This window comes from Pogona vitticeps, chromosome 1 (assembly GCF_051106095.1).
Source record: "Pogona vitticeps strain Pit_001003342236 chromosome 1, PviZW2.1, whole genome shotgun sequence".
NCBI classification, from domain to species: Eukaryota; Metazoa; Chordata; class Lepidosauria; order Squamata; family Agamidae; genus Pogona; species Pogona vitticeps.
The window spans coordinates 304,045,461-304,070,794 of record NC_135783.1 but is presented as its reverse complement, the minus strand read 5'-3'; the positions used below and the strand labels follow the sequence as shown (position 1 = coordinate 304,070,794).

Sequence of the window (25,334 nt, the reverse complement as noted above, 5' to 3'; positions counted from 1 at the left end):
GCAGTATATTTGTTCTTAACTTCGGACCAAGGACAAACAGAACAAACAAAGGGCCTACCGATAGTATTTCACCAGTCTCCTGTATGATTTTAGACACCAAAGCAAAAAGTCACAGAAAAGTGTAGGTACATGTGTATGTTTTTAGCTAACCAGCTTTCTTTTTGATCCTCACCCTCGGCAACCTACAACAGGATTCACAACACCTCTGACTTTGCCAATCAAATTTTTTTAGCAATGGTGAGGAGTACTATGATGGAGTTCAACATCCTGTAGCAGTTGTCTCTGCCAATTTAGCTTGTCAATGTAGCATCTATGGAAAACTCCCTGATATCTTCCCAGATACCTGACAATAACACCTCTCAATGTTATTTATTTGGGTTTTCTAAAAATTGGATTTTGTGTTTTATTGTTATTTTGCTACCTTCAGCTGCTGGAAAGCCACCAAAGTGGCCTCCTTGTTCCTTTACTTTTCCTATGACGCCTCTGGGCCACCAATGCCAAACTCTAAAGACCCACGATAGCCGGTAATTTGTGCTTGGCAAGCTGTATAGAGAGGACAGCAGTAGACACTTTGCCCAGCTGGTACTGTTTTGCACAGAAACCAGTAAAGCCAGTTGCAAGAGCAACAAGGAAGGGAGATAGGCCAGCAAAGCAGAGCAAATAAGGATAATGAAGGAAAAGGAGGAGAAAGGAATAAAAGGAGAGGAAAGGAGGCTAGCAAAGGAAGGAAAGGGACATAGTAGGTGATGACAGAACAGCGGTTGTGGTCTTCTTCCTGCAGACTCAAATGATAGAACCTAAGAAGAGGCATACTGGATCAGATCAAAGGCCTACTTCATCCAACGTTCTGTTCAAACAGTGGTTAACGTATGGGAAACCGATCTCAAGATAGTCCAACTGCACCATCCATCTCACAATTCAAAGCAACTAACACATAGGGGGCATTCTACCTGGAGGTGATAGCTATCGTGACTAGTAGCCATTGATGGCCTTCTACTCCATGAATTTTTCCAGGCTCATTTTAAAACCTTCAAGCGGGCAGCCATCTTGTGGCAGTATTGCATAAACTAGGTGACCACTGTATAAGTAACACACACATACATATATGGAAAGGGTTAAGGAGAAATTATTTTATAAGTAGAGAACTTAACAGAGTAGCAATCTAATGCTGGGAGAGGAAGCATTACTAATTACTAATGTATTTATTTCATGTTCCACATTTCTTCCACTGTATGATCTATAGACAGGTTACTAAATGTTTAAATAACTGATACAACTAAAACTGCAAAAAGTTATAATACTTAAATGAAATTAAAGATATTCAAAAGGCAACTAACTTAAACAATTTAAGCCACTTCAGAAACATATTGCAAACAAGCAAAAGAAAAACTGCATCCTCTCCCATTACAAGCTCCTTTCCTAGGCACCCATTCAAAAGTCAAAGGACTTCCTAGAGAGATCGTTTTTTCAAAATTAAACACATAAACAAGTGCATTTCTGTGCCATCACTTGAAATAAGACTAACGTTCTATATTCCATCATCACACAGATATCAGAATCAATAACAAATACAAAAATTATAAAGGCAAAACAAAAATGCAAAAGCATGCATTTAGGTTATAGACATCAGGGAGATGGATTTAGCTTCACTCCTTTGTTGCATGCACTGAATATCTCCAAGTTTTGGTCAGAAGATGCCCACTGTGTCTCCAAGGAGAAGAGCCAGACTGTGTGGCCTCACCAAGATGTACAGTCCCAGGGTGCCTTTTGAAGAAGAAATGATAGACCACTTCCAAGGATGGTACTCGAAAAATCCAGAAGAGTCACCTTATGTGCCAGAAGAAGCTGGGCTACAGTAGGTCGATTCTACCACAATGTAAATCATTTTATACATTTCTGTTCACACTCTTGCTTGAGTAACATCAATTCATTTGGCCCAGCTAGCCAAATGTTTTTCCCCCCACCTAGCCAGTATGGCCTTTTAAAATGATCCAATCTCTATCATTTCAGTCCTTACTGTTTCAATGCATGTGAACGTTGCTGTCAATTTATTTACTTTATGAACAGGTCAGAGTTTTGGGTGATATGGCCACTGCACCTGTACCCTTTAATTTAAAAAAAAAAATGCTTAGTGATAAATTGCTTACTTTCTCTTTTATATTTTTTCTCCACAACAGTTTACCAATGCATCACTTCTACATTTATCTACTGACATATCCAGGGCTTGAAAAATTTTAGAATATCTCACCAGTCAGTCAAAAATTTCAGCAGTCAGCATGACTGGACTATAGCTCTGCAATTTATGTTTAAACTTAAATTTAAATTTAAACTTGGCACTTTCTACATAACGATGCGTACAAACGCAAAATAAATATACCCTCAGACTTGGGTTGCTTTATTACCTGCATGCCTGTGGGGTCACGAAGCTTGTACTGTATTTTGAATACCTTTCTTTTGAATGTCTCTAGCAAAAATAAAATTGAAAGCAAAAGTGCCTGGCCTCTTAAGGAGCCAGGTCATTCGGTTGAAATTGGGAGCAGGGAATCTCCATACTCTCCAGCATGGGACTACTCTGCATTATCCTGCAGAGCTATATATCTCTGTGTCGCTCAAACTTTCTTCTTGCGGGAAGAGGGCTGCTTTTTCTTTTGCAGTGGGAAGGGGGAGCGGAGGACTGCAGGATCAGAGAGAGAGAGAGAGACAGATTGAGGGTAAGGAGGCAAGGAGGGAGGGATGGAAAGAGCTGTGGCTCGTCAAGCAGCGTTTTTTCACTCGTCATGAGTGGACAAGTGGATTTTTCATGCCCTGGACATATCCACCACATGGCACATTGACTAATAGTGAGAAGTAACAGGAAAACAGCATGTATATGCTGCTTTAGTGATAGGCACTTATGATTTTTTTAAAAAGAAAATTTTAGCAGAGATGCAGAAACAGGACGGAAAATGAACTGTTTCTGAGATGGCATGTGTACCCTATGGAACCAGTACAATTAGCAAGAAATGTACCGATTGAACTGACAGCCATGTGAATGGGCCCAACGAGATATATATATATATAAATATTTATATATATATAAAAATATTGATATATTTGTATGTGTAGTCACATGCTATATATATATATATATATAGAGAGAGAGAGAGAGAGAGAGAGAGAGAGAGAGAGAGCGCATGTGACTACACATACAAATATATCAATATTTTTTAAAAGGAGGAAAAAGAAATTATCCAAATTTTCGGTGTGATTAGGCGCTAAGTCAGAATCAACCCGGCAGCATGTCATTATTGTTAGGAATGCCCCCAGCTAAAGACCAGACTGTCCCGACAGCAGAACTGCGATAGCTGACACTCAGCTTACACTTAGTTTGGGTGCTAATGATTTCTTCTAGGCTTCAGAATTTCTTCCCTGACGTGCTCTTGAATTCAATACACGAAAGGTGCAAAAGGAGATTGCCAAAAAAGAAACATACCGTTAGCACACCATTTATTTTACAGTTTAAGCAAAAACACAAATACATGCACACTATCCTTCTGAGACCAAGGAACAATGAGAAATGTGAAGTCAAAAGGAATAATCTCTCTTCTCTTCACCTGATGCTGCAGAAAAGATGGACGGCTGGCTTGTGTGTCGCACAGAACTTAAAAGACAAAAGGGGTGGAAGCTCCTCAGAAAATCCTTAGACAAAGCCACACTGCCACTCAGCTAGAAATATTAAAAAGGCCAACAGTCAGGTGCAGCACCAAAGTCTCAGTTAATTCAGTCTGTTGTCAGCAGTTGTGGTGACTCAGACGCTAAATATAGAGAACGGTTTAAACAGTGCTGGCCACAGAGCAAATACACTGCTCTCTTGCGCGCTTTCTCTGTCTCTCTCGCATACACACACCGAGACCCCTTTTTTAAAATTTCTAACCTGCAAGAAGTTCAAAGGAGGACCCTTCTAGACAGCAGTGGGTTTTTGCTGTGCTACCATTCAAAAGCTTCTCATCATTGCCTGGGTTGCATCACACAAGGCAATCAGGGTGAAGGAAAACGAGTGTCTAGAAGAGAGTGTGCCAAGGGGCACGCAAAGAGAACGGGAACAGCCTGTTTCCTGGAGTGCAGTGGTGGAATAAGAGCTCTGCTAGGTTTCACTCCATGGTAGCAACCAGTCCACCTACGAAAGGATATGACATGTTTGCCTCCCTTAGTGAGGCTTCTGCAGAAGCAGGGAAGAATTTAACAGCTTGTGTTTCTCCCCTTCTTGCCTCACTACCATAAATTTTTATTGGTCAATATATACAGCTCTCAATTACAGCTCATTTTCAGCATAAATGTCCCTGAAGCCCCAAAGCATTATCTCAGCAAGATCTGGAGGCCAGAGCAGGGGGCTGGAGTCAGGTCTCCTGGATTTTATTGACAGTTATGCAGCTCTTGTATGGCAAGAATAAACTGCCTCTATTTCTTATAGACTCCCTGACTGTTAAATGAGATGTTGCAGCCACAATCAAGGCAGGGAAGAAAATGCTTGCTCTATTTTCTTCGTTGTTCTAAAAGGCTGCAAAATGTGGAGTTAGGGATGAAAATGTGCTAGAATTGGCCATAGGCCGGGATATTACTTGGGATTCCATTCCAGTGGGACTTGCTGCTAAAGAAATGCCGTTGGATCAGCTGGCGGCCAAGTGCCAGCCTCAGAGACGTTTGCAGGCACAACAGTCTGTTCCTGCTCTTGAGCAGCAACACATTTCATGCCCCTGGAAATAAAGTGTGTGAAAATCCAGAATAATGCAAAACATTTGGTTGATGTTTTAAAAATAGCTATTAGTATATTTTGATATACCACAAAGGAAAAATACATAGTATCACAATATACAGCTGTAATATTAAGAAAAAGCATTTCGTCTAGCATGTTTTTTTAAAACAGAAGAGAAAAGACTGATGTCTTCTTGAAGATAGGCCTGGTCCTTAGTGAATGTGGGCTATGCTGACTGGGAGAAATGGGAATTGTAGACCCAAACCTCTAGAAGGCACCAGATTGGGAAAGTTTCGCCTAGACCTAGTTGAATTATTCATACATAGAATTCTGTACTCCTTCACTCTTGAAGAAGGCATCTTTTTATATAAGTCACAGTTTTCTGGCCACAGACAATTTCTCAAATAACTAATGGACAACACTCTATTGCTGTTGCCAACCACCAGAGGAGAAAATTGGCTGAGAGTTAGATGGGAAGGAAAAGGTATTAACATAAACATAGCAATAAATAAACCTTTCAGTGGTCTCAGACATAGTTCCAAGCAAAGACAGAATGATGCACACTTCCATGCAAAGATAATGCCTGAACATTTCCCTACGAGAAGAGAACCCCTTGTTTAAATGTTGTGTCGAGATCCTTAGCAGCAGAGGCCCATAGTTTATTTCCCAACAACATTAGTTTGTCTTCATCATCTTAAAATACGCACAGAGATGCACATGCAGAGAGTGCATAAAATGGTCAACTAACACTCTCTCCCAGCTTTCCAACACTCTATTGTTTCAGCTGGAGAAAAGGAAAGAAAGAGCAAGCTCCTCCTCCCTTGGCTGTAGAAGCTCGTAGTAAAGAAGGGTGCTTTTGTTTACTAACTCTTCCACATGCTTGGCTGAGGCAGGATTCCCCTGCATTACTTTTGATGAGGCTTTGCTTCCTCACCAGTTCTTGATGCCATGGCAACACCACATGTCTTGCCCGAAGAAAAGGGAAGGGACAGGCCATGTTCTTTTTTGAGGTTTCAGCTTATTTTTTTTTTCCTGTCCCTGGGGCATTCTCGGACACATTTCCCAAACAAAGACACGGGATAGTTACACTCCCCAGATGGGAAGGGTTGAATTACAACCAGTTCTACAGCTTCTTTTCAGGACTCCTGACAGAAAAGAAAAAGAAACCAACAAAACAAAACTTCATTAAACTTTGCTACACTAGAAAAAGTTATTTATACCAGAAATGAATTCATGGACAAATCTATCAAAATAATGCTATCTAGGAGAAAAATATATGATGTCCAATGGATGTTAAGTGGAGAAAAATTAAGACATTCATACCCATCAAACAGGTTGACACTACACATTTATAAAGAGCCACAAAGTGGCATGCTACTAGTTATTATGTGCATCAAATCAGTTCTGACTTAAATGTGATCCTTTCCACTCTCTTCTAGGTTTTGAGTACTCCAAAGTGGTTCACTATTGGTTTCTTCTGGGGGTGCCATGGGGCTGTGCAGCTAGCCCAAGGCTACACAGGCTGGCTCTTCTTGTAGGAGGCACAATGGGGAATTGGACTTCTGGCTAACTCACTGAGCTATCCAGCTAGCTAGAATGCTACTACACAGTCTGATAAATCTGTTTTAAAATGCTTCAGTTAACCCCTTCCTTTCACTTTCAAAAACCCTGCTTTTTAAGTTAAAAAAATTCAAAGATTGTATACACTGGCTTAAGACACCCTCTTTCCCTCACGTTCAACCATACAGTATAACCAAAACTGCAAAAAGCTAGCCTGCACATCCAGGGGTGGCAGTGTTGGTGGTTGTTGTTATGGAACAAATATTTTATCTATAAACTTGCATTAATATCCTGTCTTCCTTCTAATGACTGTTATGGCTCTCCTTCCTTAAGTCTCATCCTTACAATAACCCTATGAGATACAGCATGCTGAAAAGGCGCATGACTGGCCCAAGTGTTCCCTGTGTGGAGCCTGCCCAGAACTTGACAGATGCTGCTGAACTCCCGCAGGGATACAAGTGGCTGCACAATGTCAAGTTCACACACTTTGCAGCCATGGCCTCATCCTGTTCCCCTCTCCCAAGCACATAAGAGCTTCCTGAAGCCTTCACGTCTATCACTCCTGTTCATTTGGAAAGATCCACAGAAAGGCGTTGCAACTTCTGTGTTTTGGTTTATGTCCCACAGCACAGTGTGAATGTATTCCTTATCTTGAAGAAATACAGTCTCCTTATTAGAACCCTGTTTTCCTTTTTGGAAAGGAACTCCTTGGCCCCCGACTGATTCTTTGGCCTTGTGACACCAAGCATGCTCATCTTTCCAGGAGAACCAGAACCAACAACACTGATAAGCTCCAACACTGTAATTCCTCCCAGCTGGAGTGGAAAACCTGCAGAAAGCCTAGATAGGATCATTCTGGGCACATTCAAACTGTTTTTAATAGCCCTGGCTTTCTCCCAAAGAATGCTGGGAATTTTTATTTTACTTGTAGCAACAAGAGATGTGGGAAGTTTCCACTTGGGATAGGGAGAAGTTTGCCACAGTATCAGTGAGTATGGGGCAGAGGGGTGGGCAGAGAGCATCCCATTCCAGCTTCTCCCAGACTGCAAAAGTGAGAAGTTCAGGATCCGTGGTTTGGTCCTGAAGCTTTTTAAATAAAGAGAATGTGAAAATCCTTCAAGTGAAACTTCTGGCACCGGGCAGTTTTACAAGTGCTTTCCTGCAAGGGACTTTTAAGAAATCTAAACAGTAGGTTTGAATCCGGATTCTTGCCACAAAAATGCCAATACCGTACACATTAGCCCAAATCAGTACACTCTCTAGAGCTGATGTAACTAAGCAGCTGAATTAAAAATCGTCTCTGGTTCAGATTTCATCTTTTCTATGAACTTACAATGTGGCCTCAGGCAAGCCACTCTCTCTGAATCTCACTTTCCTCCCAAATCTACAAAATGGGATAATAATTCTAACTTATCTTAAAGCAGAATCTGATAGCGTCCAGCATCTGGAGGAAGCATGACATCCTATGGGCTGTGCTCAACACCCCTGCTTCTGCTGAATCGATAATGGAAATAGCAAAAATAGTGATTTGCCAAAGATAAATAAGGTCTACGGAGACCAGCTACCTTGTTTCTTGAGGTGGATCATGCTCCTGGAAGCCTCTGAAAGCACTGTTTGTCTTAAAAACAAGATGTGCAATCTCTGTGCACTTTGGCCATGTGTAAAGAATTGGCAAATGAGATTACTGTGTCAAGGGCAGGTGTTGGGAGACTATGTGAGGGGTGGCAGCAGTCCTTCTGAGTGCTCTTCCTTGACCCACCTGTCTATTGTCGGCTGTTGCAGATAGAGATGTATATCCATACCTTCTCATAGGCAAGGACAAAGAACTGCTATTTTCCCCCCTCCTAGTCCTACAAAAACATAAGATATTTTCTGATGTTCCTGGCTCATCGGTTTTATGCAAACTTGTCCCTTGTGCAAATTGCACAAAATTGCAATAGCTGTTATTTCATGAACTTCTATAAATCTGAAATTTGCATGGTTTATTTGCATCTGTAAAATCAGCTAGTACACACATGTTTTTATTCTTAAAGGGAAAGGCTACTTGTTTTGTGTGGGGTGCCCTTGAGGCATTTTGAATTAGTTGCAGTAACTGTGTTGGAGGGAGCACTAAGCATTGCTTTTCTCACTCTCACACAGGAGGCAAGAAATCTTATGGGACTTGAAAATTCCTCACGTGTATCTGGTCATGTTGAGACAGTCAGAATCAAGGAGAATGGGGGGTTTAATAAACATTCTTTGAATGATCAGTTGGAGGACACAACTGTGTATACAGCATAGTTTGCCCCCTGCCCAATAAGCTACCTTGTTGCTTGTGAATGTGAAAGAGGATGGAGTTCCATCTCCATTGAAATCAGTTTCCACTATTATTCCAATTAATGGTTGTTAGCGGTATGAGAAGACAGCATCTTGTCAATCACCATAGGCAGCAAAATCTTTAGGATGTGTCCTGATCTCCTCTCTACATGAGTTAAACCACAGATTCTTAGAAAGAGCATTTTCACACTTTCCTCAAAAGTTTTCCTGATTATTTTTGTGCCATAAAATTGCAAAGAGGGATTTAGTTGGTTTGCCTCCAGTTTGAGTGAGCACAGGAAATTAGCTTTATAGGGAGAGACATAAGACTACTATTATTCACTCTGAGACTCTGGTTAAGGAAGATTAATCAGAAAAGACTAAAACTGAACAAATAAAAAGGAGTATCAGGAACAGACTAAATAAGATTCAAAAATAGGGTTTCTAAGTTTTCATCCAATGATATATTATCAACAGGAACACATATAAACTGAAATCCTACTGCTAATTCAAACTAAAGGAGACACTCTGAATTAATCGCTGAAAGGCAAATCAAAACTTATATAAATTCCATTGATTCAGCGGTTCTAGTCTAGTTAAGTCTACCCACTGGACTGGACCCAGAATGTTCAGCTACCGCCTTGAAAAGTTGGACAGGTGAAACATTTGGCCAGCCAACATAAAAACAGAGCATGCTTGTCAATGGAACCATCCACCCACACCTCACTCCCCAGTGACATCCTACCCTCTGTAGGTGAAGCCTGTGGAACTGGTCTGCAATGCACTGTAACTTCCGCGCAATCTGAACTTCAGTACGCAGTTCCTGTGGACTTCCTTGAGGTTCCTCCTGGAGGCGTGGATTCAATAAGAAACCAATTGGGTTGACATGTAAACGGTATCCAGCATTTCCTGCCAAATATCAGAGAAGAATCAAAGGCTTACAAAGACTTTCAGCATGAAGCACAGTCTTTCTTTCTGCCATAAACAACACGTCCTATGACAATAGTTTAACTCTGTGTCAGACTTTCATGTGCAAGACAGACAGACTTCGATTCATATTATTATTTATTCCTGAATATGTAACATCCTCACTTAAATTAAACACAGCAGTTGTACCAAATTTCCACTCACCTTCAGAAGGCTGACAGCTGAGGCTCCACTGCCACCGTTCTCAGAGGATCACGTTATACAAGACTTTGCAATCTAAGTACTGACAGTTCAGTACTGACAGTTCAGTACTTCTAGACAAGAGTGTTCCAGTTCAGGGCACTTCCAATAGGTCCTTTAAACAAGGGTTGATGTGAAAAACATAACCTTTGCACAGCATCCGCATTCCACCCGTTTTTGTGCCACTGCCCTGACCGCTTCCCTTATCACTTCATTGACATGCATGCAGCTATCATGTGATGGCAAAAGGGGGGGGGGGAAATCTCAGATTAAAACACTTCTGCACAGAGAACATGCACAGAAAGAGCCACAGTCAGGATTTTAGAATCCTCTTAGAAGTGTGGGTCTGCTTTAAAAGAAACCGTGTGCTGCCCGCAGGAGAAAACCTTTTGAAATGTAGGGTATTTGCCAATATGCCACCGAATTTTGGCAATGAATTTAGCACCCCAGCAGTGCCGCTCCAAACTGTCCCAGTTATAGAATTCAAGCTGACCATGCAATCTGACATTGATCAGTTCATCTTTAAATAAGAATGGCTTTTAAAAGTTAATCATTCATATTTTAATTGATTAAATCAATATAATAATAAATCAATGATGTCCACACAAACAAGCACAAATGCTTCCCCACCCCCTTCATCTCTTTTTTTAGATGACACTTGAATGAGCCACAGTAGGCACTTTCTAAGCTGAAAGTGTTCTTTCCTACAAGTGGCAAAAGGAAGGACTCTTCCAAGCTAAAGTCTGACTCTATAATAGCAGTACTTAAAATATTTTTCAAAACACGTCTGCATAATTGATCAAAATCATCCTCAAAATCAAAACTGATATTTAATCAGCTTTACTTCAGTTTAATAAGACTTTTAAAAATCCCAGGAGACTCAGTGAGCCAAACTTCTCTGGGACCGCAATTCTGTCAAACCACAATTCTGTTCAGATGAGAATGAGATCCACAAAACTGATTTCCAGATGAATCACCATAAGATGATTGATTAATCGTTGCAGCCCTAATTGCAAAGTACCCGTGTGTTGCAGAATTTTAAAAACCTAGGAAGGAGTAGTAAATGAGAGATAAGGACTCTGGCATGGGGAATTCAGCACACATCTTTAATGGAGTCATGGGAAAATGAATAAAATGATTCTTGACAGTATGAAAACCAGTCAAATCCTCTGCGTCCCTGGATTTCATCTAGCTGTTCTCCAAGTATAGTTGTTCTCCCAGCATGATTCTGTCTGACCTCACAAATTTCTATAGTCTTCTAGCGCAGCCCCTTGTACCTCACAAGGCGAGAATCACAACATTTCAACAGAGAAAACAATCTGTCCTCAGAAGGAGCAGCCGTTCAAAGGCAACGGACCTCAGCATTCCTACTTACCATAGAAGAGTCTTTGGGGCTCTTCCACAACCCCACAAGGTAACATGACATCCTGGCTAGAAGAGGATGGGTGGAGGGTTTGAGTTGCCTTGTCTTGCTGCTTGGCTGGCCTGGTACCAGGGCCACAGCAGTGTGTAAGTGGGAAGAGCTGGAATCTCCCTAGGAGGCACTTGTAAGATTTGCTCTGAGTGAAAAGGCTAGGAAAGGTCATCTCACTGGGCCGACCAGCAAGTTCACAGTCATCAGAGTGGAACACATCATCATCCAGCGCATCCATGTTGGAGAAGTCAGGGGGATCCATTCCACCTACCATATATACAAAAAACACCCATTATGAAAACAGGTAAGGTGTCACTGAGTGACACAGCCAAGAACAGACTGGAAAACATACAAAGTTTTCTTGATACCATCCTCACAAAAAGCTTGTGAATGAGCAGGTGGGGGATGATGGGGAGTCAAGTAGCAGGTCAGCGACAAAGGTCATTTGGTTTCCGAAAGCAGGTAAGCAAAACACCATTTAAAGACTTAAACCTTCTAAAAAGACCAGGCAAGTTGGAAGAGCCAGTGTGGTACAAGAGTAGCAGACAGGGCTGCATTCGCACTCTGGAGAACAGAGTTCAAATCCCCACTTGATCATGAAACTCACAGGAGTGCCCTTGGACTAGTCATGCTGTCTTGACCTGTGTAACTTAACAGGCTTGTTGGTGGTAAAGTAGGGAGGAAGAGAGGGATGTATGTGCAAGCTAGTTCTCACCAGGAAAAAAAATGAAAATATGGAGGTAAACAAACCAGACCCTCTTCTCTGCACAGTGAAAAGCTTCAAGGCAGCCCATTTTAAAATCCAAATTAGGTTATAGGAACATTAATAAAATATTTTTTAAAAATCACTTTCAGTATTTAAGATTCAGAGTTCTTTATAAACCTTTACAATTCTGCAAGTCACCAGTGGTGGCTAATGTGGGCCAGATGGAGTCAGGGTGGGGGGGCTGTGGCGGCAACAGCAGCTCTGCCATTGCCCTCACCACCCCACCACTTAGAAAGTACATTACAGGGATTAGCTGCAAGGGATCTAGCTGAGAGGTTATCACAAATCGTAACAGTGAGCCATCACACTGGCAGAACTGATATATCTACGGAAGCCAACACTGCTGCTGATCCCATCGGCCCCCAGAGCATAAAAAAGGTAGAGAAGCTGTCCAAAACTGTAAAGTAGCTCCTTAAAGCAGCATTGCCCATCAAAAGCTGCCATTTCTCCTAATCCCTGAGCCAAAGGATTGTCCACCATTAGCATATTAAGCTTCTTTGAACTGCGAAAGTGTTTATACACTCACACCCACTGCATTACTGAGTTCAAACCAAACTTCACAGGCGACCCTCCCACAGGTGCACGATCCATACCTGGCTCCAGGAAGACCGGAGACGAGGCCCAATCCTTGACCAGCAGCTGTGAGCAGGAGACTTCCAGCTGTTCCACTGTGAGGTTATATTATGAACACATTGGTGCCATTCTCTTTGAAACAGATTTCCCAATGTCAGGGCAGTAGTGCCACAGGACCAGACCTGGCATACTGCACACTGTCTTGTTATCAGGTTTACTTCTAAGAAAATACACTTTAGATTCCAGGGTAAAAGCAGGGAATAAGATTGGGGCAGGGGAAGCCCACCAACATGCCAACAGATGGAAAAGAATGTTAAAAAACCAAAGCCAAAAACCAGGAGTTTGCATTCTGATAGGTACTACTCTTTCCCTGCAAGTTTCATATAGAAAGATTAATTCAACAACTTTATCTCCCTTTTGGTTGCTCAAATCACGTAAAAGGCACTGGAATTTACAGTTGATACAAAGACATAAACTGAAAGTGTCCACATCCATGCACCTAGGTCACAGATTACAAGATAAGACAAATCACTAGTTTTCAGGGCCCCTTAAGACCTACAATTAGCCTCTAACTAGGACATGGTTAATGGAGACAGCAGCCACAAAATTAAAAGACGCCTGCTTCTTGGGAGGAAAGCGATGACAAACCTTGACAGCATCTTAAAAAGCAGAGATATCACCTTGCCAACAAAAGTCCGAATAGTCAAAGCTATGGTTTTCCCTGTAGTGACATATGGAAGTGAGAACTGGACCACAAAGAAAGCTGATTGCCAAAGAATTGATGCTTTTGAACTGTGGTGCTGGAGGAGGATCTTGAGAGTCCCCTGGACTGCAAGGAGAACAAACCTATCAATTCTAAAGGAAATCAACCCTGAGTGCTCACTGGAAGGACAGATCCTGAAGCTGAGGTTCCAATACTTTGGCCATCTCATGAGAAGAGAGGACTCCCTGGAAAAGACCTTAATGTTGGGAAAGTGTGAAGGCAAGAGGAGAAGGGGACGACAGAGGATGAGACAGTGTCATCGAAGCTACCAGAATGAATTTGACACAACTCCGGGAGCCAGTGGAAGATAGGAGGGACTGGCATGCTCTGGTCCATGGGGTCACGAAGAGTCAGAAACGACTAAACGACGACGAGGATGTGGTGGCGCTGCGGGTTAAACTGCAGAAGCCTCTGTGTTGCAAGGTTGGAAGACCAGCAGTCGTAAGATCGAATCCACGTGACGGAGTGAGCTCCCGTTGCTTGTCCCAGCTCCTGCCAACCTAGCCGTTCGTAAGCATGTAAATGCGAGTAAATAGGTACCACCACGGTGGGAAGGTAATGGCATTCCATGTCTAGAAGCGCTGGCCATGTGACCACAGAAACTATCTATGGACAAACACTGACTCTACAGCTTGGAGATGGCGATGAGGACCACGCCCTAGATTTGGACACGACTGGACTAAATGTCAAGGGAAATCTTTACCTTTACCTGTTCTTTTTAAAGCTAGGTTAATCTGCATGTAGATATGCATGTCCCTAGACTCCAAAGAAGGAAGTGAAATTAAATCTTGGGCCATTTGTTTTGCTGTGGTTTGTACCACACAACTTGAAGTAACTTATCAAGTGCCTTGATAGACTACAATCACCTGGATACCTACTTAGAATCATAGTAATTGTAGAGTTGGAAAGGACCCCAAGTTCAGTTCAATGCAGTTCAATGCACAAGCCCAGTTCAATGCAGAAGGAAGAATACGTTTCAGTGAAATCAAAGAGCCTTACTTTAAACATACACAGAGCTTGGTTGTAAAATCAGTGTGATTCTGCATTACAATCAAGTATGTTTAGCTTAAAATAATACAACCCACATGAGATAGCTTTACGCCATCATTTGGATTAATTTTAGCCAGAACTATAACTCACTATATAGTGCCAGCTCTGTCATTAGGTAAATTAAGCCAGCTGCCTCAAGTAGTGGGTCCTGTGGCAGCAAAGAAATGTTAAAAAACATACTTATGTGTGTCATGCAGATCTTAAGAATACTGCTTTCTGGGCTACTATTGGGGATGTTCAAAGTGTAAGCCAACAGTATAGTACAGTTTGCAGAAGTACAGTCCTGCTGCACTCCAGTGGGACAGAATACATGATGAAATTTAGCTGGAAGTCTGGTCAGCAGGGGTAGTATATATGGACTGCAATCCAGTAGTATGTCAAAAGTAGAGTAAGCCTATTGAAATCAATGGAACTTACAGAGGAATTGACTCAACAAATCCCCACTGATTCAATGGACCCTCTGTAAGTGTGGCTTAGCTGATGGATTTCAGATATGGTATCTAAAGTATCAGGGGTAAGGGTAAAAGATTGGAGGCAATGTAGGTCACATATTAGATGTCAATGTATCATCTACTCCGTGAAATGTTCAGAGTAGCATCTTGCTGGCCCAGGCTTGGAGGAGAAAACCATGCATACCATGTCTCACCTCAGAGAAACAAAGGGAGAACAGGATTCCTGAGAGTAACTCTGAGACAGAGGTAGCCAACTCCCAGCAATGATGAAGCCCCCTACTATCCCCCACATTCTCCAGAAAACTAAAAGCTTTTTAAAGGGGGAAATGGCTCAAAAAGAACTTTTGTGCCCTCTTACAAGGCAATTCTCACATGTCTGAAGGGGCAGCATGCTTGTGCTTCCATATACTTCCAAAATACATTTATTTTTATTTATAAAGGAAGGAGTCATAGGTGTGCTTATGGATGGGTTTGTGCAGCGCCCAGGCCTCTAAAGATCGAGGACACCATGGTTTAAGATTTCCACTTCTCCTCTCTTCTTTGGAGGTACATTCAGCTATGTAATTGCAAGTGAGAAGCCAAAGAGAGAGGATAGAAGAGGTCAAAGGCTGAACCATAATCCTAAAATGTCATTATCATCTTAGAACTACAGAGCTAGAAGGGACCAGCTCCTGTCAAGGAGGCACAGCGGGGAATCAAACTCCCAGCCTATGGCTCCACACAGTCAGATACCTAAACCACTGAACAGACTCCAAAAAAGCAGAGGGAGGAGTAAGCATTTTAAAGCACTAGCAAGCTTCACTCCTTGCACACAGGCAGTTCAGAGCCTCTTCAGGTTCTACAGATGCTCACAACTGCTTTCCCAGATATTATTTAAAGTGTTTGTGAGAGGGGGGGGGGGAGAGAGAGAAGTATTAAAAAGTGACATGCACCCTGTTAACTAAAGAAACAGTCCATTCTAGTATCACAGAAACCCAGCATCTCTTTCTTCTACATACATAGGACCTAAGCTGGAGATAGGAGGACGATGGCAGTATGGCGGGGTGGGTAACTTTTGCAACAATGGGGGAGGGGTATGCAGGTTGCACCAGGAGCTCTCTAGGGCTGCATACAAGTACTGTATAAAGACGAGAGGTCTTTGACAGTGGACTGGAACTACACTGGAAAGTGGTAGACCAGCCCAGACCTTTTTTAACAGGTTGAATGGGCATCTACCATGGATGCTTTTACTGGGAGTTACAGGGGATAAAACTTGAAGACCCATAGATCCTATCCAGTTGCACAATTCTGCAAAGTGAACACACATCCAGGAGTAGCGTGACCTACTAGGGTCAGAAGAAGGATGCTTCAGTTCTGTTTCAGTAGTCTCACCACTTAAAGACAAATTCTACACTCCTTTCAGGTCTACAATCTCCATGAGCATCCACACTCTTGCAGGGATCTAGGAAGCTGCTGCAGTGGGGCTTCCTTGTATGGAGATGTACATATAATTGAACTGAGCACTGTGTTGTCTTGGTAGCCAACTTCCCAGACCAGTGAGAAAACAATCCAACTCTACCTGCTTTGCTTTCACCACACTCATGCATTGAAACCCATTCTGGAGTGTACCCATATTCTGGAATGTCCACCCATTCTAGAATGCATCCCTAACACTTCCCTGATTAGAATCTGGATCCCAGGCCAAAAATGTTCCTTACCTTTGTACATCGACAGGTATCGCGTACAAACTTATTTGCTAGGTGTGTAGTTTGATGTAGTCTGATAGGTCACATATTAGATGTCAATGTATCATCTACTGCATTCATTAAATGACTTCACACAGACCAGTAAGCACCAATAGAAACATGCTCAATAAAATGTGATAAACAGATGAAACATTCAGTCATAGCAGGCTCCTTGGCATGTTTATTTTCAAAAGTTCCTGTATGTTCTGCATGGCTCATACCCAGATAAGGGTCTGCCGGGTTGTATGATTTTGTGCATTGTTTTTTGGAAAAGAAAGTTCAAGCTCTTACTCAGCTATTCACCAATAATTTTCTTTCAAGCTGCCTACCTCACAGGACTGTGAGTAAAACAGAATAGCCCCAGATGTCTGGAATTAAACCAGTTTCAAAAATCTGGCTTATTTCAAAAATCAATATTTTATAGGGAGCATTTTAAGAATAATGCATCAACACCACATACATGGCCTACCTAGAAGGCAACAAGAAAAACAAACATGGTGCTGCTGTATGATGGGCAGTACGTAACAAATCACAGCCTGATCAACATATGGTCACACTGGTGCTTGCAAGTCCCGTAAAAATAGCTCTATACTTCTTGAAGTAAAAACATATCCTTTTGAAAAAAGTCCCTCCTGCGAACACCTTCCGTACTAATACTACTCACAAAATGTGAAAAGGGTTCTGCCATTCACCTAACTTCAAAACACCTGTTGGGAGGCATACAATGCATATATTCTTCCCTCTCCCGGCTGCAGCCTCTAACAAAAACTCAATGTACTGTATGTTGCGGCCACGTCTCTGCTCTCAGGAAGGGAGGGAGAGAGGGAGGGGAATGAGATACACGTGCAAGCCAGTTAACCAAAACAAAGCCGCAGCAAGCTGGGTGAATTCCTTTAACTCTTCCTTCCTCCTTCTCCCTGTACTAAACAGCCAGTCAGTGGCATCTTTGACACTTAAAGTTATTATTTTAGCTCAGGATGAAGCCAAAACACATCCTTAACCTCCCCCATACACTCCAAAGTTATCCAGATAATTTGACCAACTGTAGCCCCTTACAATACATGGTATACAATCTGATTTATGTACTTGTCTCACAGCTCATTAACAGCCAAACCTCCAAAACTAAATTACTCTTTTCTCATCAGCAAGATTATTCAGATACGCAGGTTAACAGACCATTTCTTTTGGAAAGTGCCTTTATTTCCCCACCCCCGTGGGAGAATTACCGGATTTACTATTGATATCTTTCAGGGGGGATGAAAAAGCTATTGAGATGACAAATGATGTTTTGCAATCTAGTATTTAGGGCACACGCCAAGAAGCCATGCAAAGGAAACAATTATAACATATCCAGACTGCTGCCAATTGCTGTGGTACAAATAGTAATCTGTCTGAGATAGGAGTCTTGCCCAGAAAACCCATATGGCTACACTGCGCACAAAAATTAATTTTTCTCTCTCTCAGATAGCTCAGACAGCTCAGTTGAGCCATATTGACAGACCAAGTCTAGAAGTGTTCCTCTCCACCAGCAGGGTCGTTGTAAAGCTAAGGGCTTGTAGCTGTAGGTTTCTATACTGATGGCTATACAACCCAACCCACCCCCACGTGCTTTGCACCACAACAGGCAAGGTGCATTGTTGTTGAGAAAAATCCCTCCCTCTTCCCTGCTACTCGGAGCACTGCAGTGAAACTCGAAGGGGACTAGGAAGCGTGAGGATGGTGGCTGATGATGTCGTCATTCCTGCAGATCTCAGACTCTCCAGGACTTCCACCCGATTAGCTCGACAGCACCGGTGGAAGGCTTGGCGTGGAGGACAGTCAAAACAGAAGACCGCGTGAGAGCTCCGTTTTCTGGTGTACCGTAAAGTAAAAGATGCACAGAGAAACACTGCCAACCAACACTTTCCTAAATGCTAGAGAAAAGCCTTTTAAAATTTCGGATCAGAAAGAGAAAGACACCCGCAGGGATCTGAACGTAACAGAGTTTCAGAAGCGGAGCAAAACGTGCAATTCACTGCGCGTACCTGTAAGAGCATCTCAAGCAGACTCAAGTACTGGAGGATGCCCCTGATCAGCTGTAAGCCACCAAGAAGGCAAAACGCATCTAAGGACCCCTTCAAAGGATTAATTCCGTAAAAGTAGAGCTCACCTCGTTGAGTCAACATCGATACTCAGGAAATATCGATGCCTTAACATGAGGGTCTGACCGCAAACGACCCGTGATCGCGATGATCTCAGGAGGAAGTTCCCGCGTCCCGTTCTGCGGGCAACTCCTATCCCAGACCACAGATACACAAGCCCGTCCCCGACACCCACACCACTGACCTGCTGCCCCACTTTCGGGCGAGATCGCTGTTGGGGGCTTTGCGAATAAGGACCGGACGCTGGAGAGAGAAGCCGAGACCGGTGGGGACGGGAGGGGGGCCAGAGGGAGGGAGGAACCGGTGCCCCCTCAGAAACGGGACGCAGGACTCGTCGGATCTGCTGCGGGTGCTACTGCAGCGCCAACCGCAGCGCCCGGGGGACAGAGCGGGAGCCGGAAAGTCCCCAGGCTGAAACCGCAGGCGCCGCCGCCGCCGCCGCCGCCGCGAGCCCCACACGGCATTGTTTCCAAAATACACTTGCTTCCTGGCGTTAGCTAAACAGCTGATGGGAGCCACGCCCCCTTTCGTGACGTCACCAGGGGCAACTGACCAATCGGGAACCCCAGACGCTCGGCGCTCACACCAGCGGCGCGCTGGGGTCTGTCACCAACGTGGCTGAGTTGGTCGTCTGGCCCTCAGCCAGGCGGGGCCGGAGGGCGCAGTCGCTCGCCGAGCGGCTTTTTCTCCCCGGTTTGCGAGCTGGCCGCCGCCGCCGCCGCTTCTGCTCTGCCTTTTCTTCGCTTCCCGAAGGCTGAGGAAAAGGCTTCGAAGTAAACCCCCCTCTTTCCTCCCGGCTGGCCGCTTTTTCTGTCCTCCCCCCCCCCCCCCGTGCTTTGAAAAGTTTATTTCTATACGACAGATTATCCAATTTCCCAGCCAGTAGGGCTGGGGATCCTGGGAGTTGCTGTCCCAAAAAGTAACTTCTCCACAGTCTTCTTTTCCTGTAGATGAAGGAGTACTGGAAGACATAGTAAAACATCCTGTAACCTGCCTAGCGTGCCTGTCTCTACCAGAGGCCCCTGGAACCCTCTCTGAGAAGGGGTGATGGTTTGTCTCCTAGTTAAGCGGTAGATTTCATTATCGCAGTCCCCGTGTGTCATCTCACAAGGAGGGTGCAAAAATGCAGACAGCTCTGTTGAGGTTACCAACAAACCAGGAGTGTTCACCTCTAACGGAGAGCAGCTCTTCTGTAAAGCTAATGGCTCTTAATTACTCATTTGAGACCATGCTGTTCCATAATAGGTTGTTATAACAGATAAGCTCACAGTAATACACATTATTAGTAAGTAAAGGAGCCCCACGGTGCAGTGGTTAAACAGTAGTTCTGCAGCCAAAACTCTGCTCAGGACCCCGGTTCAATCTCATGTGTCTGGAGGTTCACTCAGCCTTCCATGCTTTTTGCGCACCCAGTTTGCTGGGAGGGGATATGTAGCCTAAACAGATTCGATTAGGCATCCTTCAGTCTCAAGAGACTATGGTGACAGAGGACTTGGAACAGCATCTAGTGTGGCTGAGAAGGCCAATTCCGAGATTAGATTAAGCCTAAACAATTGCATTATAAACTGCCTAGCAAGTGCTTTAAGCTAAAGGGCAGTATATAAGCAGCACACTTTGCTTTAACATTATTTGCAGTGATGTTACCTCTGATTTGATGATTATGAATGAGAAATCTCCAAAATGTCATGTCCTCAACAGCCCTGCCCAGCTCTTAGAAACTCTAAGAGGTTCCTTTATGGAGTCATTCCATCTCATATTTAGTATTCCTCTATTTATTCTCAAAGGCTTTCATGGCCAGGATCCAATGGTTGTTGTAGGTTTTTCAAGCTGTTTGGCCATCTTCCTCTATTGGTTGTTGTAAGTTTTTTGGGCTGTTTGGCCGTGTTCTGAGGGTTTTTCTTCCCAACAGTTCACCAGTCTCTGTGGCCGGCATCTTCAGAGGACTGGAGTAGGAACTCTGTGCTCTGGTTCTGACTCCTGTCCTCTAAAGATCCCTCTAAAGATTCCAAAATGTTAGGAAGAAAAACCCTCTTCACACGGCCAAACAGCCCGAAAAACCTACAACACCCATCGGATCCAGGCTGTGAAAGCCTTTGAGAATACATCTTCCTCTATTCCTGCTGCCTTCCACTTTCTCAGCATAAATTGTCTTCTCTAGTGAGTCTGCCTTCCCATTACAGTATATGCCCAAAGTACAATGCCTCAGTTTTGTCATTTTTATTTTATTTATTTTATTTGTTTTATTTATAGGCCATATTTCTCCCAATAAGGGACTCAAGATGGCTTCTAAAGGCTTTATTTGATCTAGCTGATTTGACCCACTTGCTTGTGTACCTGGTGATCCCTGGTATCTGCAGAGCTCTCCTCCAGCCCCATATTTAAAATGGTGACTTGCACCTTGTTCAAATGAATAACACAGATTATTATAAATAAGCTTTCTGGGCCTCTGAATTTATTTTTCTTAATGATCTCTGGATCCCTTCCCACCCTGCACCACAGACGAATACAGTGGGCTTTTGGTTGTTGTGAGTTTTTTGGCCATGTTCTGGAGGTTTTTCTTCCTAACATTTCATCCATCTCTGTGGCCGGCATCTTTTGAGTTCTAGCTCCTTTCCTCTGAAGATGCCGGCTATAGAGACTGGAGAAATGTGAGGAAGAAAAACCTCCAGAACACGGCCAAACAGCCCGAAAAACCCACAATAACCATCAGATCCCGGCTGTCAAAGCCTTCGAGAACGCAGTGGGCTTTTTTTATGCCTTGGAGAATTCCCAGTAAAGCTCCTTTTAGGACTCCCCAGCTTACTTCCCTCTATTGTGAAAACGGCCCGTTTATTCTTCATTTTGCTTCCTGTTTTTAAGCCAGTTACAGCTACAGAAAAAGGACCTGGTTTATCATACATCTCCTTACAACCCAAGAGTTTACTCCTGTATTTAATGCATATATCCTCCACAGCAGACAGAATGAAGCAATTTTCTGCAGCTGTGCTACTATATGAACATCACAGTTTCTCTTTCTTAACATGCACCAAAAGTGATTAAGAGTCTTGTGGTTGCCTTAAAGATTAGCAAATAGTGTAATGACTTCTTCAGGGGCGTCTGGTGGACTGGGACATCATACAATTCCCATAATAAAACTGTTAATCTTAAAGGTACTACAAATTTTCTCTACCAACTAACCCCCTCAAAAAATGATACGTTTCTTCAGAAATAGATCCTACTGAGATGAGTGAGAATTATCACTACTGAAATTTCCAAGCGGAATTTCTATGTAAGTGTCCCTAAGATTCTTTTTGCCAAGGCCCTGGGTGACATTTGAGAAGTAACATCAGTAGGATTTGCAGTCTAGTAGAATGTGACTGGTACTCATTGTGGTACAGTGGATAGAGTAATGGACTGGGACTCAGGAGACCTTTGTTCGATTCCCTGACTCTGTCATAGAAATTCACTGGAGAGAGCTGGAGCTGGTAAAACCACTTCTTAGGTATCTCATTTGAAAACTCTATTCGGGTCACTATACTGTAAGTCAGTTTTGACTTGATGGCACCTAATAAATTTTAAACTGGATTTCACTACAAATACACATAGGAATTTCATGATGCAGTGGTTAAACTGCAGTACTGCACTAAAGATTCTGCCCATGACCTGAATTTGATCCCGAGCTTAGGTAGCCAGCTCAAGGTTGAGTCAGCCCTCCATCCTTCCAAGGTCGGTAAACTGAGCACTGTGCTTGCTTGTGGGAGGCCAATGTGTAGCCTTAGTAGTTAAGTTGTAAACCACCTAGAGAGAGTTTTAAGCACAATGGGGTGGTATAGAAGCAACACACTTTGCTTTTGCTTTGTTTATAGGCTGACATTGGCTGAAATTCTGTTGTTTAGCGTAAGTCACAATTAGAATAGGCCCACTTAAGTCAACTCCTCTGTAAGTTCTACAGATCCAGTTTAGGACTAGAAATAGGCTACTTATGTGCTCTACAGCAAGTGAAGCCTTTCTCATGTTCGTATTACTTTTAACTTTGTTGAAAACACTGGTCCAGAATTTTTGAAATCTCATCAGCACTGCCTGGTGCAGTAGCCTCTGGGAGGTTTGGGCCCATTTGGGTGGGTGGGAAGTTGCTTTATGTCACGTACAGCATAGAAACCTCCCACTGCGACTAGCCTCTGTCATTGAGTGGCAGCACACAGAGACATTTAGGTGCTGGGACTTTTTGATTTGCAGGGACAATGTCACCTTCTGCACTTTCAAACCTTTTTGAACCCCCTAAGCTTAATTACAATTCTTGTAGGACTGCTTAGCTGAGAGGGAGGGTGAGAAGGGATTTTCCGTCCACAATATTACTTGTTTATTTATTTAACTTATATACTGCTTACACTACCCAAAGGTCTCTGGGTGGCTTACAGCAATTTAACTACAGTAAAAAAATATATAAAACAATTAAAATATATACTATAAAATTGCCATCAGGACCCACAGTTGATATTATTTCAATTAAAAGTATTCTGGAACAGGAAGCTTTTGACCTGGCACCGAAATGTCATCAGCGTCGGTGCCAGACAAATCTCCGTCCAGAGGGCATTCCATAGCCCTTTGTCTACAAGCCATCCCTCTTCTTTGAGGGATGGTTCTTTCAAAAGGACTCCCAGGCCAGATCTTAACTGCTGGGTAGGTTCACATGGAAGGAGGTGGTCCTTCAGGTATCCAGGGCCTAAGCCATTTAGGGCTTTATAGGTCAAAACAAGCACTTTGAATTGAGCCCGGGCAGCAAGTGGTAGCCAATGTAATTTAAACAGAATCGGCTTGATGTGGCCCCTAGTGGCCCCACCACTCACCAGCCATGCAACTCGATTCTGGGCCAGTTGCAGTCTTCAAAGGCAGCACCACGTAGAGCTCATTGCAGTAATCTATGCGAGATGTTACCAGTACATGTGTAACTGTCATGAGACTCCACTCGTTCAGGTAGGACCAAAGCTGGTATAATTTCTGCAGCTGAAGGAAGGCGCCCCTGGCCACCGAGTCCACCTGGGCTTCCAGAGTTAGACTGGGGCCCAAGACCACCCCCAGGCTGTGGACCCTGTCCTTTAGGAGGAGTACAGCCCCATTCAGGGCAGAGAAATGGCCCTCCAGCTTGTTCAAAAAAGCACCCACTAACAGCACTTCGGTCTTGTCTGGATTGAGTTTCGATTTATTAACCCTCATCCAGTCCATTATCAGGTCCAGACAAGAGTTGCACAGAAACCGACTCACCTGGATTGGTGGGAAATGAGAGGTAGAGCTGAGTGTCAGCAGCATATTGCTGACTCCTCGGCCCAAACCTCCTGATGACCTCTCTCAGCAGTTCCATGTAGATGTTAAACAGCATGGGGGACAGTATCGAACCCTGAGGAACTTCATGATATAAATGCCATGAAACAGAGCCACTGTCCCCCAGCACCACCCTCTGGACACAGTCAGCCAGGAAGGAGCTGAACCACTGCAAAGCGGTGCCCCCAACTCCAACCCAGCCAACCTATCCAGAAGGACACCATGGTTGATGGTGTCAAAAGCCTTTGAGAGGTCTAGGAGTATCAACAGGGTCACACTCCCCCTCTCTCTTGACAAAGGTCCTTGTACTGGGTGACCAAGGCAGTCTCCATACCAAAAGCCAGCCTGAAACCCAATTGAAATGGATCCAGAAAATCCGTTTCATCCAGCAGCGCCTGGAGTTGCCCAGCCACAACCCACTCCAATACCTTGCCCAAATAAGGGAGGTTCGAACTATCAGCCTTGGGTCCAGGTTAGGCTTTTTTAGGAGTTGCTGAATTACCACCTCTTTCAAGGTGGTAGGGACTACTCCCTCTCTCAAAGAGGCCTCCTGTATTGTTATATATTGTTGTAACCTATCCTTGTTGTACTATAAATAATTAGGGGATGACACTGTCTTGATTAGGGAAGTAAGGCCAATTAGGATGACAGCTGACCAGTTTTTGGTAGGGATGAAAACTGCTAAAACTGGTTTGTTTAAATAGACCAAAACAGCTTCCTGCACTTTTAGACTCTCCTTGGGGGTTTGGCTATGAGGTAGATAGACTCTTCTCCTGAGTCACTTCAAAGCCAAACATCACAACCCCTTGGACAAACCCAGAGGCATCTAGTTGACATCCCCATAAGTGCCTGTGCTTCTGAATTTGCCTCTATACCACTATATGGACATTAGTCTTCAGGCTGACAAAACAACATGAAAAGAACTCAGTTAGCACAGAGTAGGTTCTCTGGCACGTGGTGGCACTGTGGGTTAAACCACAAAAGCCTCTGTGCTGCAAAGTTGGAAGACCAGCAGTTGTAAGATCGAATCCATGTGATAGAGTGAGCTCCCATCGTTTGTCTCAGCTCCTGCCAACCTAGCAGTTCGAAAGCATGTAAAAATCTGAGTAAATAGGTACCACTACGGTGGGAAGGTAAAGGCGTTCCATGTCTAGTCGCGCTGGCTGTATGACCACGGAAACTGTGTACGGACAAATGTTGGCTCTGTGGCTTGGAAACAGGGATGAGCACCGCCCCTTAGAGTTGGACACAACTGGGCTAAATGTCAAGGGGAACCTTTACCTTTACCTAGGTTCATTAATAAGACTCTCTCAGAAGGTTATGAATGATCAGATTCCTCAAGAGTGGGAACAGAGCTCCATAGCTCCTGTTCCTTTGAGTCCATACATCATAGATGGCC

General features: G+C 43.6%; 1 protein-coding gene across 6 annotated transcripts in view; it reads right to left on the bottom strand.

Moving 5' to 3' along the window:
* The window catches only part of BMF (Bcl2 modifying factor), a 31,357-nt gene extending 12,402 nt beyond the window's left edge, over positions 1–18,955 (bottom strand). Inside the window, exons 1-4 of one of the 6 annotated variants that reach the window (XM_072986288.2) lie at positions 18,822–18,955; positions 11,130–11,435; positions 9,333–9,496; positions 3,470–3,705 (exon numbers count right to left, since the gene is read on the bottom strand). In XM_072986288.2, coding sequence (XP_072842389.1) covers positions 3,565–3,705; positions 9,333–9,496; positions 11,130–11,430 — 606 coding nt within the window. In that variant the 5' untranslated portion in view covers positions 11,431–11,435; positions 18,822–18,955 and the 3' untranslated portion in view covers positions 3,470–3,564. Of the gene's footprint in view, positions 1–3,469; positions 3,706–5,804; positions 5,878–9,332; positions 9,497–11,129; positions 11,436–18,520; positions 18,787–18,821 lie in introns of those variants that run through there. The other 5 variants (XM_072986287.2, XM_072986290.2, XM_020795723.3 and 2 more) reach the window with 5 other exon arrangements.
* Between the last annotated feature and the right edge of the window lie 6,379 nt (positions 18,956–25,334).